The sequence below is a fragment of the Lacerta agilis genome, chromosome 9 (assembly GCF_009819535.1).
Source record: "Lacerta agilis isolate rLacAgi1 chromosome 9, rLacAgi1.pri, whole genome shotgun sequence".
Lineage (NCBI taxonomy): Eukaryota > Metazoa > Chordata > Lepidosauria > Squamata > Lacertidae > Lacerta > Lacerta agilis.
Genome location: NC_046320.1, coordinates 34,547,600 through 34,565,357, shown reverse-complemented (window position 1 = coordinate 34,565,357; position 17,758 = coordinate 34,547,600). Strand labels below are relative to the sequence as shown.

Here is a 17,758-nt window from a genome sequence, read left to right as displayed (position 1 = left end):
AAGCAAAGAGCCATTTGCAGGCTTTTTAACTCAAATTTTCTTTTCTTTGTATATGTCTTGTTTATTTCGAGACGATGTCAACATTTGGATTCATTCTTTCTGTATTAAACAATAAAGTTAATAAAAAAAAAAATCACAGGCTTCTCTGGTGCAATTCTGTGCTTTATTTAGCAAGAGAGGAGGTTGGAAGAGGTGAACATAGCCTCTGGTCTGGAATATTAAGGGTAAAAGACACTAAGATTATTGTAAAAGCCAGCAGTCTTCATAAGACATGGGACAAACATTTAACACAAGTGTGCAGTTGAGGACTCATTTTTTTAAAAAAACAACAACAAATCAAATATTTGTATGCTGTTGCAACCCACCTTGGATCAGGCTGTGACCTGGTAGTGGTCCCCAGGGTGGATAAAAATGAATGATTTTTTTAAAAAAAAATGGATTTTTTTTATTTAAATCGGATTTTTTTTATTTAAATCGGATTTTTTTTTATTTAAATCGGATTTTTTTAAAATTTAAATCGGATTTTTAAAAATAAAATGCAGTGTTATATTTGTTTTAAATGTCGCAATGGTTTTTGCGGCTCCCAGTTTTTTTTTCCCCTTCGGAAACGGGTCCAAGTGGCTCTTTTGGTCTTAAAGGTTGCAGACCCCTGTCCATGCACCAGTAATGGTTTAGACCTGGAAAGCTATCTGTGGACAAATGCCGGCTCCCTTGGCCTGAAAAGCGAGATGAGTGCCACACCCCATAGCTGCTTTGACTGGACCTAACCATCCAGGGGTCCTTTACCTTTACCTAAGGGGATGTAGCTGCTTTGGATACAGGTTTCGTTCAGTGTCTGGTAATTTATGGCAGGAGTAGGAAAGGCTCATTTATGAAACCCTGGAGGGCTACTTCCAGTCAGTATAGTTATAGCCTTATGGGTGCTAGAATTTAATTAAGGTTTAGGGGTGTGAAAGCTAATTTGCTTGGAGGTGATACCTAGACTCATGGTGCATTTAAGCCAGAGCCAGTGTCCATCTAAGCCTGGGCTAGACCTTGTTAATCCTTTAACTGAGCCAAGTGTATAGCTAATTAACTAAGATAATTTCATTTTGAGGTGATAGCCTGGGGATGAGCCATTTAGGCAACTCAAAGGACCAAAAGCAAATCTCATTTGCAAATGTGTGGGTTTTGTCCCCTCCCTCATCTTGAGGATTTAGTTTAAAGACAATGCCAGTGTTTTGGGAAACATTAGAGTTCAGAATGGCAGCAGAGTTACTAAGCAGGGGGCTGGAGAGAGAGTCAAAAAGCAGGATGCTTGTGTCTGTTTTGAATCCAATGCTATGGCTGTGGGAGAAGCCAAAGTCTCTTGGAATGTAATGCTGGAGATCCCTCCATGGTAGACTTAGGTGTGTATATGTGTAAATAAATCATAAAGACACCACAGTCTCCACTGTGCCTCATTGTCCAAAAGGAAACACAGACTCTGGGTTGAAGTGCGTCTGCAACTCCTGGAATCTTGCACCACTCAGAGATTGGGGTGGCTTATAACAGTGTAGAGTTAGCTGGACCAAAATAAGATAGCCTTGTATGTTATTAATTAAATTCTGCCTTTGAAGCTATGTGGGTCTGACAGGCTTGCATGCACCTGGAAACGATGTAGAGATCCATGGAGAAACAGAGCAGGGTACAAGGAAATATCTATTTGGGAAGATCAAAGTAAAATAGTACTTAGGTACAGCAGATGGTCCATGTTCACTTTGAGGAATGGTGCCACTCCAGAGTCCCTTGTACAGGAGGTTGTATTGAACAAGTCCTTATGCTTCTTGAAATTGATCACAAGATAGTCTCGTGGCTTGGGCCTCTTTTGGTACCAGTGATTTTGGAATTCAGCATAAAAATGGTTTTCGTAAGGAAAGAGGTAGTCTGGCCTGGACAAATTGCGGCAACAAAGGTTATCAGTAGTTGCTTCCACTGTTGAAGGCAATATGTCTACAAGCTGCAACAATATTTACACAGCATTATCAAACCCAGGCTTTTTAAAGAAAGCCTTCTTAAATTTAATGTGTCATGGTATTGAGACTGAAGAAATGTTGCTTTAAAACAGCTCCCTTTAGCAGCTGCGTGCTTTTTGGTAGATACACATCAACACAGATCAAAGTAAAGAGGACTGATGGTTGTGATATCAATAAAAGACACCATGTTTTACATATCTGTAAGTTTGGGGAAACAGCTGTTTCTTTCTTCTCCTTCCACCCAGCCTTTGTGTGTATGTGGTTTCCGGCAAGGAATGTGGTATAACACTTGGTATTCTAAACGGATAATAAACATTAGGATCCAAATATAAGCAACCGCTCTCAAGAAAATGAGTTCCTATAAGTGTTACCTAACACTCTTAAAAAGAGTTCCAGTCAAACCTGAATCATGGAAGTATTTTGAAACTTCAGTATTTCAAACAAATATCACGACAGGAAAGATGTTCAGAATTAGCAAGATGTCCATCAAATGGCAAGGATACATAAAGAAAGGTGTAGATATGTAAACTGAGTTTAGGTGAGATGGAAATGGAAGTGCCTTATCATTTGGTTAGCATACTGTACCCATTTCTGCTCACCTGAGCATTTCAATTGATGGTAAAATATGATAGCTGAATCCAGGTGTGTGCGCATGCATGCACACACCTTTCTCCTGCCCCAGGTCCCTGTGCATCTGGCTATTCAGAAGAAATGTGTCTCTTAGAGCCCAGAGCAAGATGCCACTTTGATTGTTTGGATCAAATGTTAATAAGTATTAAAGGCATTACAACTCAAGCTGGGCCAGATACACACCCACACCCACTCTGTAAAATAATATTTTTTTTGTGGGAGAAGAGGAATTGAAGAACTTCCAAGTGAAGGTGTGCCTGTCCTCGAGGATGAGGTAGTTGGTTGATTTGTTTTTCCTTTTTAACAAAAAAAAAGCTGTATCAGCTGCTCCCTGAGGCATAACTTTTGTAATTAAGGACAGAATTCCCCATGGGAACACTGCTATATAGCTTGTCTATGGTCTTTCTATCTCAACACTGTCTACACAGGATTTCAGGTAAGAGTCTTTCCTAGCTCTTTCAGGAGACAGTGGGTATTAAACCTAGGGCCCTTTTGCATGCAGAACAGATGCTCTACTACTGAATTATAGCCCTTCTGGCGGATGGGCGTGGGGACCCTCAGCCACATTGTTTTTAAATGGCATTCCTGGAAGTTATTTGATTTTGCATACCCCAAAGATTACTGTAATCCAGTCTGGGGGGAGTGGATGAGGTGTGTGTGTGTTCATGTCCTTACAAATACTGAGCACTAAATACAATGCTAAATAAAATGTCAGAGCCACAGGATGGGAAAAAGGAGAAGGCAACAAGAACTCCAGAGACAACACATGAATTGAACTCAGTTCAGTTTATGCACCTTGGGCTGTTTTATTTGGGCTTTGTGTATACAGTTATGCCCCCTGTGAATCTCCATACACTGTGTCTGTCAGTTTGATATTGTGTCTGTGGAACAAAATACTAGTAATGCAGTTTGTATAAGCAAGTAAGTTTCAGAGTTACCTCAGGGTTGAGTTGACAATATCTGTCAACACAAACAAGGACATTTAGGCCATATAAACACACTGAGTCCACTGGATCATGCACTGATATTTCTTTGAAGAAAAATGACCGCTACTCTACTCCCTGCAAAATAACAATTCTGCTACCATTTACATTGTTAGTTTTCTCTCAGTGAAAGCAGAGAATGACAAAATACATATTTCTGAGTAACATGGGCCATATTGCACGTAGGGTGGGTTGGGTCCTACTTTACAGAATTGAGCCTTGATTTGAAGGAATGTCAGAGGACAGTCCTCTGTTTGAATAAGTCATTTATTTGGCCCAAGTCCAGATTAAAATTAAGAACTATACGGAGGGAGCCCAGGACCCTTGGCATTGCCCATTAGCAGTGAGCAACAGGACATCAGACATAGAAGGCTCACAGCTCAGCTGATTTCCCCTTACTGAACACCGTAAATGTGGCTTCACTGGACTGCAGTGTCAGTAGTGAGCACAAAAAAATGGATATTGTGTGTTTTAAGGATCATTCTTTACCTGAAAATATCTCATTTTATTCTGGAAAAAGAGAAAGCTAAGTAGGACACTGCTGGTCATAAATTGCAATTAGGGATTCTCCAGTCTAAATCAAACATTTCCCCTCAGCTATATATTTCCCTGTTGGGGTGTGGGTGAGTTGGCTGTCTATAACAATATATTTTAAATTCTATCTAACAAAAGGGTTTTTACATTATGTGAAATGTTGCAGTCATGTCCTTTTTAAAACCTTTGATGGAAGTATTACTATTTTTATAATGTCTATAGTTTATATTATTCACTTGCTTCAGAGATTAATTTCCTAAAATTGTTGAGGTCTGGTTCCAGAGCACAAACCTGCTTTGAGCAATACCCTTTGACTTGGAAGGCCTGTGCCCATACCACTATCTTCCAAATATCTAGCAAATCTCTTTAGGAAGCTTTTCAAGATGCAGTGCAAGATGGAATGGGAAAACTGAAGCATTCTGAAGCTGGGTATAATGCTGCAATGCAACTCTTAACATATGGAAGGACTTCCTTTCAGGGGGTAGAACACCTGCTTTGCATGCAGAAGGACCCAGCTCCAATCCCTGGTGTCTCCAGGTAGAGCTAGGAACAGCTCCTGCCTGAATCCATGGAGAGAGCTGCAGCCGCCAGTGTGGACAATACTGAGTTATATGGACAAAAGGTCTGACTCAATATAAGGCTTCTTATATTCTCAGATATAAGGAAAGGCAGGAGGAGAAAAAGGCAGCAAGTGGAGATGCCTGAGGTCCTATATCTCTATGTAAGTATGAGCAGCACATAGCATTTAGCAGTGACAGAGTGACTTAGCGGGAAACCCTCGCTCCAAATCATTCTTCCTTCTGTGCAGACTCATGACCCACACCCAACAGCAAGCATTAATGGTGTGCAGTTTACTATGCTAGTCCAACTTGACTTTTGCATTGGAGAAGTAACAGACTATCCCAAATGAAGCAGAATGAAGCAGAATTCACAGTGAATTATAATTTCAGTTTGCACCTTTATCAGGTTCATTAGTACAGTCTTGCACCATCAAATACACACTCATGTGCCATTCATGCCCACATGTGCCTATGTCTATTATGTGTTCAGATGTACATCTAATAATCATGAATTTACTACATGACTACATCTCATGCCCATCTTGACTACTGAATGAAGAGGAACTTCCTTATCGAAGGGTGGAGGCAGAGGCATCCTTTTTGAACACCCGCTGGCCTTTAAGTGGCAGGATACATGGAAGTTGTGTCATGCACTTTAGCTGTACAATTGCTCTCCTGATAAATACATCTACAGAAATAAAAGTTGCCATTTCAAGAGCTCCTATTAACATGGGCATGTTCAGATGCCTTCATTTGAGACGAGAACCAAGGTAATTCATATTGAATCCATGACCTCCATCAGTCTTTTCTTTGCCCATTTTGGCTCTCCCCCTCACACTTGATACAGTTGAGAAATTGCTGGAAAGGAGCAGGGCAGGTGGGGAGTGAAGCTACCACCCAGAGGGATAGCAATGGTGGAGGACTTTTCCAAGCTTAGGAGAATTCTAGGACACCCCCACCCCACTCAGTTTCCTATGAAAGTTATCCAATAAAACTTAGAGAGAGAACCAATTATAAGTTAGGATGGGGGAATGTCATTTGGTGCACGCCAATGAAAATCTGGCACACCTACATCCCACTGACATAAATGTGAACTAATGTGAATTCTATTGTACATGAGGGAACTCTGTGTTCTCCATGATGGTGCAGACTACCACGATAAGCAAGCCCTGTATTCATCATAAATTCTCTAATATCTGTTTTCTGGACTTGCATCAGAGAAATAAGTTTGAACTGCATACTGTTATCTCTTGCATTATCTTCAGAACAAAATGCCATTTACTGAAAAGAAAACTTCACCTTCTTCCATTCCCTTTCTGCAAGCCCTTAACATTCTTGTATTCTTCTTTTGTGTGCTTGTGCATCTGATCTGTAGTATTCCAGTTGGGCACTTCTGGTGCTTTCAGTAGAAGAAAGACACACATCCAACAGAAGTTGGTGAAAATATATTCCACAACCTCTATGATCGTAATCATACTGGCTCCACAAAATAAACCAAGTTGGCCACCAACATCAGCTGTAATGAAAGAAATAAAGAGATTGGTCCAGCAATTCTGTGTCTCTATATTCTATCAACATTAGTATGATTTAATTCTATCTAAATGTGTTCAGGATTGGGATTGTAGTCTTCAGTCTTGAAATCACTGACACACTGAGTGAAACCCAGCTGTGGCTGCCCTCTACTGAAATGGATTTATGCCATCACAATGGGACTTCCCCTTCCTATCCTCCCTCCTGTAATCCCAACACCCCCCCCCAAATATGCTCCAGAACATTCCAGAAAACATTTGGATGGTGGGGCAGATAGCACGGGGAAGTGCCTTGCTGAAACAGAAATGTACCAGTACTTGCACAATGTTGAATAAGATCCATTTCAAAACTGAATAGATTTTGTGCTTCAGATTGAAAATACTCACCAGAACAACCACTTCCGTTATGCAGCTCTCTTGAAATCTATTACTAACTTAAGTTGTACTGGTTTCTGTGGGCCCAAAGTAAAACTAAAATACCATACACACTTACCTATTGAACATAGTGGAAATTACTTCTAAATTAATATTATTGTGCTGTAACTTACTCTAGATCTAAACCTAGTGTAACACAAGACTTGATTCCTCTGTTAGTAAACAAACAGAAACATATTATACAGAAATACTGGATGGTATTCAACTGTTTTTACTCAGAGTAGACCCATTGAAATGAATGACCCTAATTTAGTCATGTTTATTGATTCTTTTCTGAGTAAAATAAATAAATACTACTCACTATATACAGTCCACTGTTGAATACCATCCACTAGTAAAGATAGTTATATCTCATGATCCAAATAATGCTCATTAAGAAAACAGTGATAGTCAGTGTGATGCAGCATAGAAGTAATTATGCCAACAACTGCTTCATTACTGTGATCACACAGAAATGTAGGTTTTTTTTTTAAGGTGCATTTGGGTCACTTACCAAGTAGCTCAGATACACTCAATGCCTTCTGCTGCCGGGTCATTTTGTAATTCAAATCATGATATCTAATGTCAATATAACAAGGTTACGCCTATGGATAATAAAGGCACACTTTTATTATGCAATTGTATTACTTTTATTATTATATCATCATGATGATCAATCTAGCCATCACCATCTGCAGAAAATACTATTCATGCTTTTAACAAAGTAACAATAATCTGAAATTGTGGGGAGGTGGGGAGAACATAGAATTTGATTCTGCAGTGCACTCAGGTGTGTTTTCACATATTATAAAGTCAGCCAAACAGTTCCTATGAGCCCCTGTGTCTTCTCATAAGAAATATCCCAATGGGAAGAAGGGTAACTTCCAATGGGAAGCAGGCAACTCTTGTGCATAGAACAGATTATCCAGGTAGGCAGGAAGACTGGATAATGTCCGTGGATTTTCTTTAGTACACATCTATAGGTTTTTTTAAAAAATGAATCTAAAAATAATATGTTTGGATATGACAAACAGATAGATGCCTGGGAACATGAATGTTTCATTTAGGTACATGTGCCAAAGAGATAAAGTCAGCAGAAACTCTGGGCTGAGTGTACACTTAGTGGCAACCCTCATTGGTTGCTGCAAAATGTACTGAAATTCCTAGGATCACAAACAATGAAAAATGACACCATTTACTTACTCAGTTCAAATGATTGCTGATGACCAGCTTTGGGTGCTTCACCCTGACCTAGCAATTACTTAAATTCTGAGCTAAGTTTTTTTTTAATGAACCATTAAATTTTGTTTAATAAATCAATGTTAGGCAATCCTAGCTCTAAAAATGAAGGCTCAACTCACGTGAACACTCCTTTCTTCAAGGACCTTCTCCATTTTAAACCTGTTGCATTATAATTACCATAATGACCCTGCTAATGGATCCCACAGTTTGGGCTTCCTGGCGTAGCTGAGGCAATACCACAATACATGTTTGGAATAGGGCTGTAAATAGTTGAGACTACCTTTTTAAGTTTCTGAAAAATCAATGGATGACTATTAGATAATTTATGATGTTACACTCATTAATATGTTTGTTTGATCCTGACTGGTTAATCACTTGGGAACAGAAGCATTTCCCTGTAATTTGTCATGCTTCGGTGACTAATTGCTAGATAGTACCCCATTTGTGAACAGTAATCAAATGTCAGAAGGAGTAAAATAAAAATGTTGTTATGAAGGCACCATTACACAAGGTGGGGAAGATCCATTACATTTCTAACTTTCATGAAAAGCAGCTGCAATTTTGATCAGAGCAGTGGCAATGGGGGACCATTCCTTTAGTCCTACCCGCTGCCAAGTAGAGCTAATAGTAGATTAGAAAATGTCACAGGAGGAACAGAGTTAAGAACTTTACTCTAAGCCATAGCCTCCCCAGCTCCATTAAACTAAAAGTAGGGGGAAATGTGAGATCTAAGCACAGATCTTATGTAGTTTGATCTTCACAAGATTAATATAACATAATCATTAATAAAACTGCTTTTAGTGTTGATAAAATCAGAGACCTTTCCAGTGATAATGCAGATAAACTAAGGAGTCCTCACTTTGAAATTTATATTGGATTATAAACATTTTTAAAAGAGCCTGTGATTATAAGCTTATGTTACCATAAATCTATTAGGTTTTCTTTTTTAAGGTGCCTCTGTGTTTTTGCTGTTGCAGGGCAACATAACTACCCTTGCAGAAGTTATATGTTTTTGCTTTGGTGTGTGTGTGGGGGGGGGGGGGTGGAAGAGATATCGGGTGAAGAGATTCCTGACTCAAAATGTTTTCAAAATGTGCTGCCATATGTTTTACTTTTGGGAGATTTTATTGTTTTATATTGTATATTGTAGTTTTGTATTATATTGTACACACAGGTCCTGCTTACCAAACACAATGTTTTGCCTGGAAATCATTCATTAGGCAAGCATTCAGATAACAAGTCCACAATTTCTAATGATTCCTATGGGAGCATTTCTAATCTGGATTTTTTTTTCTGATCTCTCCCCTGCTTTTTCAATGGGTTCTTTCTGCAATGGCTGTAGGCAACCAGCAAAAGAAAGGCAAAGAAAAATTAATTGTCCTGCTGTCTGATTTGTCTGATCTTGCTTGCTCCCTCCTTGTCACCAACCAGCAAAGCATAAACAAGCAAGGAAGAAAGGAAGTAGGCAAACTCTGGCTGAATCTGAATCTGTGGTGTGTATAGCAAGGTTCGGGCATAATTATTTATGTTTGGATAAGTGAATTTTCATATAGCGAAAAGGCAGACAGTGGGACTTGCATACCTTGTAGTTCTCCCAGTTTATTGTTTGTTATATAGTATTTTCTCTTTTTGTAAAGCACTTAGTGACTGCTTTAGTATTAAGCAGTATATAAACATATGAAATAAATAATAAAAACAGAAGCCATTGAATTATAGTAGTTCTTTGGGTCCAACATCTCCTGAATATGTCTTCAGTTTGGTTAATAAAAGTTGCTCTTGTGCAAAACACATTTCTTGACAGCATGACAATGAAGAAGAAAAGTACCTGATATATTCTGGATGTTTCTTCAGCTTTGTGGAAAGAAATTTCAAAGCCTTTTCACTTTCAAAAGTTGAATAGGAAATGGTGGTTGGATAATCTGTTTCCTCACAAGGCACAGGGCAAGTGGAATTATGTGTTCCTGCTGTACACAATCCTGCGAGCTCAATTTTATCTAAAATGGAAACCAATTTCAAACATAAATGCCAACTCAAAAGAAAAGGCGACGTTCATGTTCACCACCATCTGCAAGCAGCCATAGTGAAATCAACAAAAATAGATTGAGTTATCATCCCAAGCAAATGAGTTAATAAAACATAATAAATATTATATATTATTGCAGGATTTGGTGGTAATTTGAATCTATGTCAGCAGCCTTACATTCTGGGATAAGTTGTAGAAAGATGGTAGTGTGTGGTTTCCCACTAAAAATAGGTGCCTGTATTTCACACTGAATTTCTCAAGCATTTGGAACTTATGAAATCAAACCAAAATGTACAGATGCTTGGAAGATACATTTAGAATGTTATCTATGGTTTGTCTAAACACAACTTTCAGCTGGGAGCTTTTAAAGTATTCTGAGAAAAATCAAGTCCTCTCCTTTCCTTAATAAACCGTTGCAGAGGCTAGCCTTGCTTCCCATCAGCAGAATATCCCAGGCTATGGGATTTCCTCCTAAGCCTGACTGTCCTGGTGCAAATGATGCTTTTGTGTGACTGGGATTCCACAGGTTGGTAAAAATGTGAGACATGCCCCCACCCCCACTGGTCTAGCTGGTTGCCAGTTGCAGAAGTAATCACTGTGACATGGCCCTGTCTGGTACCTATGAAACAGGTTCTAGTATTTGCTTTGGCTTTACTTACACAGTTCAGGAGAAACACAATTGTAAAATTTGTCCAAGTCACATTCTGTGCCATTTCCTTTTCAACATGTGTGAAGAAGAGGGAGTGGGGAAGGAGAGAAAAACACAAGGACAAAGGTATCAAAACACACATTTGAATCCATCTGTAATAACCAATAAGCAAGTGACCCCAGCAAGTAATGCAAAGAATTTGATGCCTGTATGTATCAACCTGAAGCTCATGTAGAAAACTCATAGCACCTGAGCCGAGGATGGGCAATCTTTTTGCTGTTTGGGGCTGCATTAATATTACCCTGGCTTTTGACACCTGACAAATATATCTTCAGTACCCATCCTATTAGTCTGATTGTAAATTGTTTTAAGCAATTTTAATGTTGTGTTTTTATATGCTGTATCTCACCCTGGACACCTTTGCAGGTAAGAAATGCAATTCATCATCATATCATCATCAGGACATCATCTGATGGTAATATGTTAGGGACTGCATACGCAGAGCTGAACCTCTGGTGGGCAGGCTAGCCCCTTGATTCACCTACTGCCAACTTTTCTCTCTGTTCCGCAGGAGGACTGCTTGGGCAGAGACAGGTCATTCTCGCTGGAGGTCTGAAGCATTTTGCTGAGAGCTTTTGAAAATAAGGTGAAGGGTACATGAGAGCTATATTAGACCCTTAGGCTTCAGGTGGCCTGTTTATGTCCTAATGGTTTCATTATTTAGCTGTCATTTATGCATGAGACAATTTCTTAAGCAATTAAGGACTTATCTTTGAAACTAAGCTGTCTGAGACTACATTTCAATCCCTCCTCCTTATGCCGAGCTGCACTGATTGCGTCTGCTGGTTCAGCCGTCCTTCCTCTGGCCACCACTGATGGAGTGATACTTTTGTCACTCTGCCAGTGCAGAACATGCACCCATGTGGGTGGGTGAAAAGCAAGTTGGTGGTATTCCTGCCAGCAGAGCCTGGCAAAAAGCCTCCAAATGGGCCATTCCAACAGCAGGGATGAAACTGAGCTGGCTCTGGATCCACTGGATCCCAAGCTTCTCTCCCAGCTGATGCTAGCTGGCATTGGTCCTGATCTTGGCCTGGAGCTAAACTAGCCTGAAGCTGATACAGGGATTAGGTTACCATCTCCATGAGCAGCCAGGCTGTGGATGTGGCAGTACCTCCACCGCTCTGCAGAGGCTCAGAGGCAGCAGAGGAAAGTTTGGGATGATCTGCCTGTACAGAAAGTAATCTTTAAAGACACTACAGTAATGTCACATGCTTGCATGCTGTGCAGGGGGACTGGGGATGGGAGCACTAAGCCCCGCCTCCCATTGCTCTACAAGTCAGGAGGGTGAAAGGGTGAAAGGAGTGAAAGGAGTTCTTTCTCCTTGTGCTGTTTGGAACCCTGCACAATAAGGGTTCCAAATTGTGTTAGGAGCTGCCAGAAGTCACTTTTGACCTTTGACCACATGCTTGTTTTTGCCCTCCCTGCTTGTGCATAGGTTTTACAAGTGAGCAGATAGCTCAAACTTGGCTAAAGGCGTCCCCAAGCTGTGATTCACACCTCGCGTTGGATTTCTTTGAACACTGCAAAAAAAAAGCAGTTATACCTGGGAGCATGAACGGTAAGCATCCACAATGGTTTTGAATATGGCGTGCTTTGCATTCTTGTAGGCATCCATAGGTGCTATAGATCTTGTGGTGCTGAAGTTTGATGTTTGGCTTGCATTCTCCCCAAGGGTATTCTTGAATAATTGTCTTGAATGAAATAAATGGCGTGACATACGTTATATCCATTGCTACTGTCAAGTTTGAATTGAACAGAAACCACCTCCATTCCCACCTCCACACATACACAGATTGCTGCAAAAGATTTTTGTTGTTGTTGTTGGACCAGACCAAACTGAAATAAATTAAAAGTAAACTTGATTGTTGTTCTGCAGGGCTGCCCCCAGAGGACAGCCTGACTGCCCCCAGCTAGCTTCAATTTGTCTGATTCAAGATGGATGCTCAGGTGTGAAACTGGATGGGAAAGAATTTCTGGGTAGGAAGCTCCAGGTATACATTGGAGTTTGAACATAGAACTGAGCTGGAGTACTATATCGAATTAAATTTTTACTCTGCTTTTTATCCTTCCTTGTCATTTAAAGTCTTGGTTATATTTTAAACTGTCAATCATTAGGGGTTAATTGTTGTAATAGATTCAATATTGTATTTTAATATTGTTAAATATTGTTATTATCAATAATGATGATTGCATATGCAGTTTATTGGTTTAAAGTGGCTAGCCATACTTCCATTTCTTTGTATCTTACTCTAATGCTTACCTTCACCTGTTGGATTGCAGCATGAGCATGCATTCCTACTGGGGTTGATACACCTAAACCATCAAATCGGGGAGGTGCTTTAGGTGAGTGGATAGCAAATGTGATGCCGACATCAATAAAACCAAGAGTGGGGTCATCGGTGAACTCTGCCTAGGACACAAGGCATTAAAGGGTTACAGTAAAATTACAGAGGATAATCTTCAGATCACTGTCACACTGAACTGTGAATTGCTTGGCAAAAAAATTATCTACTACTACCATAATTAACATTAAAGAAAAATGTATGCAGCATCTTCGTTTTGTAATCCACTATGGTGCTGGAGGAGACTCTTGAGAGTCCCATGGACTGCAAGAAGATCAAACCTATCCATTCTCAAGGAAATCGGCCTGAGTGCTCACTAGAAGGACAGATCCTGAAGTTGAGGCTCCAGTACTTTGGCCACCTCATGAGAAGAGAAGACTCCCTGGAAAAGACCCTGATGTTGGGAAAGATGGAGGGCACAGGAGAAGGGGACGACAGAGGATGAGATGGTTGGACAGTGTTCTTGAAGCTACTAACATGAGTTTGGCCAAACTGCAGGAGGCAGTGAAGGATAGGCGTTCCTGGCGTGCTCTGGTCCATGGGGTCACGAAGAGTCGGACACGACTGAACGACTGAACAACAAATGTATCACCATATCACTTATCATCTGATCTGACTCTACGACAGATTTCACACCAATTCAAAATCTGCCAATGCAAATTGAGTTCCAGGATGCAGATTATATTTTATGGCTTTCATAAGCTTTACTCATTAAATTTGATTTTGTGGGAAACGTCAATCATGTATGTATTTTTTCTTTGCTTTAAAATAACTTGTACCATTATAGTGACCCACATGCCCTGTCCTTTATCATCAAGGTTTTGCAGTCGCATTGTAGAAACATTTTGAATATCTCTACCTGTTTGACATCGAAAAGCAAACTCAAGCCCCTTCCAGAGACACTCACTCTTCTTTTTGCTGGAATGTTAATATGATTAAAGGTGAAGCAGTTTCCATATTCAGTGAAGACATGTTCAAAGTTCTTCCATGAAAAAAGTAAAAGAAAATAAGAAATTGAATTAGCTCATCTAATATTAAGTAAGTATGTTCACAGAGAGCTATTTTGGATGAAAATGTGAAATGCAACCTATTTAACCTCTTGGCTGCACTTCCTCATAGTCCCTAGGGTTGTACCTGAGTAAAAACTGGCCTTACCAATAGATATTTTAAGGCAGAATGAGGAGGATGTCCAGGCAGCTGATTTGGGGTGTCATGAAGGGACATCAAACTGTTATTTATTTATTATCATTGTATTTTTTTACTGAAAGGTGGGGGAAGGAAGTCTATACCATATTTTCAGCCTCAGGTAATAAGCATTTTGATTGGTGTCCTGGGAACTATTATTATTTTGCCCAGAGCAACAAAACACCCCAGAGCAGTGTCTCTCAACAGTTTATTTATTCCATTTACTATTTAAAATATCTGAAAGAGATTTACATGAGCAATAAGTACAATGCCCAGCAAATGATTCACATTAACAAAAACACAATCAATATCCATTTTGTTTTGTTTTTTGTTTTACATAAAATCAGAGGGCATTACAGTGCAGAATAATATAGAATTTCAAAGTACACAACATATTTATGACCATCCATACACTCTCACTGACCAGCTGCTTCACACAACCGCTACAACAATTCACTGTCAAACACCTTTTGTCAACCATGCATACTCGAGAATATTACAACCTACATGTGAAGGGTTGTATGACATATACTTGTCTCAGCACTGACAGAACATTTGATGAATTCCTCCCAAAGAAACAAAATAATGACAAATTCTGAGTGCCTTATTCCCACTTTAAAACCAGATCAAGTCATTCAGAATTTTAAAACATGGGATGAAATTCATAGGTGTAGACTTCTGAAGCATCCTTTTGATTTTTGCCACATTAAGCTTTATCAAGCCTTAGACAAGCAATTACAGACTTATTTTCCAGTCTTTGATGCTCATGATTGGTGGATGTCCACTGAGGAAATAAAATTTGTATCATAATAATAGCCCCCAACAAAACGTATGCGATCTAGTCCTTTGTACGTACATGCAGTCTCCTCTCCATATGAAAGGATGGGTGTATTTTGTGATACATTCAAGATCACTAGATTTTGGCCAAAGTTATCTGCATGTTTCCACACTCACATGCCCTCACAATGTCTACATTATCTCTGATAATAGAAATGAAAATATTACCTCTGGATAACACGGCTCCCCAAAATATTCACAATCCAACAATGTACTGTTGTTGAGATAGAAACCATTATTCCTTGTGAATTCTTTGATGCTGAAATTTTGATTCCCATGAAGGAAGTCTATTATCTCTTGGCCAAACTTTTCCCTAGTATCGAACAAATGTAGTACTCCCGACACTATGCTCCACAGGAAGAAAATGGCGCTCAGGTTAGCTACTGCTTGGGTTTGGAACCTGTGAGCATAAATAAAAGCAGGGTTAAGCCTGAATTCCAAGGGATAATTCCAAAGCAGCTCTTAAAACTTTTAAAAGAAACAGAGTAAGGAGCCCAGGCAGGTATTTGGTCATAGCATTGCTTTTTATGGAAGACCTATGTATATATATATACGGTTACCAGACGTCCCCGTTTCCCAGGGACAGTCCCCGGATTTACAAATCAGTCCTCATACAAAATCCATTAAAGTTGAAAAGTGTCCCCGGATTCATTGAAAAAAAATCTGGTAAGCTCAATATACCTTAATAGAAAATCTAGCAGAAGGATAGGAATTATGGGGAAATTCAATTTAATTTGCATTTTAAGGTGGGTTTATTTAATTTGCACCTTCCAACACAACATGTGAACCAACACGCATAGAGTCTTCCAAATTCACACTTTCTGAATTTTGCAATGCAGTTCTCTAGCCAACAAAAATGAATATTAAAGTGTATCAGTGAAAATAACATACAGAAATGCATAAAATTGTATATTAAAAGGTGTATAGAGGAATAAATTTCCATGAATTTTCAACTTAAAAAGAAAGAAAATCTTCTCAAACTGATGTGGACAATTGAACTGAAGATGGGAAGAATGAGAATCTGAGAGAAACCAAAATTAACACATTTGCCCATTCCTACAGGAGGTAAACGGTGCCTTACCTGTTCAGATTACAAAAAGTTACAGCAGGAAACTCTATGTTTTCCACATACTGAACTACCACTGTTGTTGTGGGCCAGCTGAAATAATTGGCAAAACGACTGCCGATTTGCCAGGCAACCAAACAAATGGAGCCCACGACTACTGTCATCCACAGTGCCTTACGGCTCTTGCTCCTTGTACGAACAATATTGTGCACTCCATGGAATGAGGTGGAAGTTGCAAATTCATAATCATACTTCTTCCTTTCTTCCAGAGACGGCAGTGGTTTTCTTGTTAAATAGAGCCTGGCTTTTTCCAATAATCCTTAACATTTGACAAGAAGAAAAATTATTGGCACACAGGTTCCCTACAAAACCAAATGAAAATGATGCTCAAGGTGGATCCCAATGACAGGGAAAAGCCATAATGTAGCATTGCCAGATTAATTGTTACAGAGGTTTACGTATCTAGAATATGCCTCTAAGCATTGAGTTGAAATATCGGTTAAAGCAGTAATGACAAACATTAGCATTTATTACTCAAAATTTTACAGGAAGTAGCACTAACAGACATTTCCCCTGTTTTAATGTATAGTGCCTTGCTTCAGTGCTCACTTCTAGATCTACACTCAATCTTATGTGTGTGTTGTCAGACCAAGTACAGCACAGCATCTTACTAGATGTCTCTGCAAAATGGTAAGTGTTCCTAGGATTGCAGCCATTATCTACTGATAAAGTATGATCAAAAGATTCATAAAATCATACGTACCACTTTTCATAAGAAAAGTATTTGTATCTGCAGAAAATCTAAATCATCACCCCCAAAAGAATACCACATAGACAAGGATGCATAGCATTATAATAGCTACTGTTACATACCTCTGTCATGAAATCCACTTAATTTCCTAAGCTTCTCCATTGGGCATATATTATTTGAAAAGAAAATTCAGCTACAGAAGACTGGCAGTTAATTGCTTATATAAAACGAGGAAAGGGGGGGTGGGATTACATGTATACACATCAAGAGACAATTCACATACCTCTGTTGCTATACACATAACATTTTTCAAAGTGAGCAACAGGATTCAACACAGATAATTTATGGAAGGCTAGATAAAAGTGGAGAATTCTTGGAATTTAAAAGTAATTGAGTCATTTAATTTCCCAAAGTAGCAGGTTGCAGAGGGTTTATATAAAAGCAGGGACTTTTGAGCAACCAATGGGACTTTTGACTCCCCTCTCCCTCTTTAAATAACATACAATGGTATTGTATGAACTGTGCTGCACATGCTGGCAGAGTCATCTGTGAACACAGAATTTGTAGCTGCTGAAAATTAGCCAGCATGATCATAGAGATGTCTGTCATTCAGAGGATGTTATAAATAGATGATATCAGACCTTTAGCCGAAGAAACAGTATCTACTTATAATATCCTCTAAATGCCAGTTTTGGATGCCATGTTTCCTTGTCAGAAAATTATTGGCACAGTACTTGAACCTCTTCCATAACTTTATCTATCAATCAGGATAAAAAATAAAGGAAGCACAATAAAATGTTATCTATCGGTGGCACATTACCCCTGCATGCCTCAATTCAAACTCAATTCAGAGTAGACAGTATTGCTCAAGCAGGGGTTGACAGATTGCTTCACATTTTCATCTTTGGCTGGACTCTCATAAAACTTGTTAATAATATAATTAAATGTTGTAATTGGGG

At 39.2% G+C, this 17,758-nt stretch overlaps 1 protein-coding gene across 1 annotated transcript; it reads right to left on the bottom strand.

The window, feature by feature from the left end:
• Positions 1-5,956: 5,956 nt before the first annotated feature.
• On the bottom strand, positions 5,957-17,006 carry ASIC5 (acid sensing ion channel subunit family member 5). The gene is given in 11 exon segments (XM_033161223.1): positions 5,957-6,217; positions 7,159-7,236; positions 7,239-7,249; positions 9,712-9,880; positions 10,569-10,625; positions 12,162-12,309; positions 12,879-13,028; positions 13,820-13,942; positions 15,151-15,382; positions 16,064-16,367; positions 16,922-17,006. Coding segments are annotated over 11 exon segments (1,533 nt in total). The 5' UTR covers positions 16,962-17,006; the 3' UTR covers positions 5,957-5,996.
• Positions 17,007-17,758: the final 752 nt, after the last annotated feature.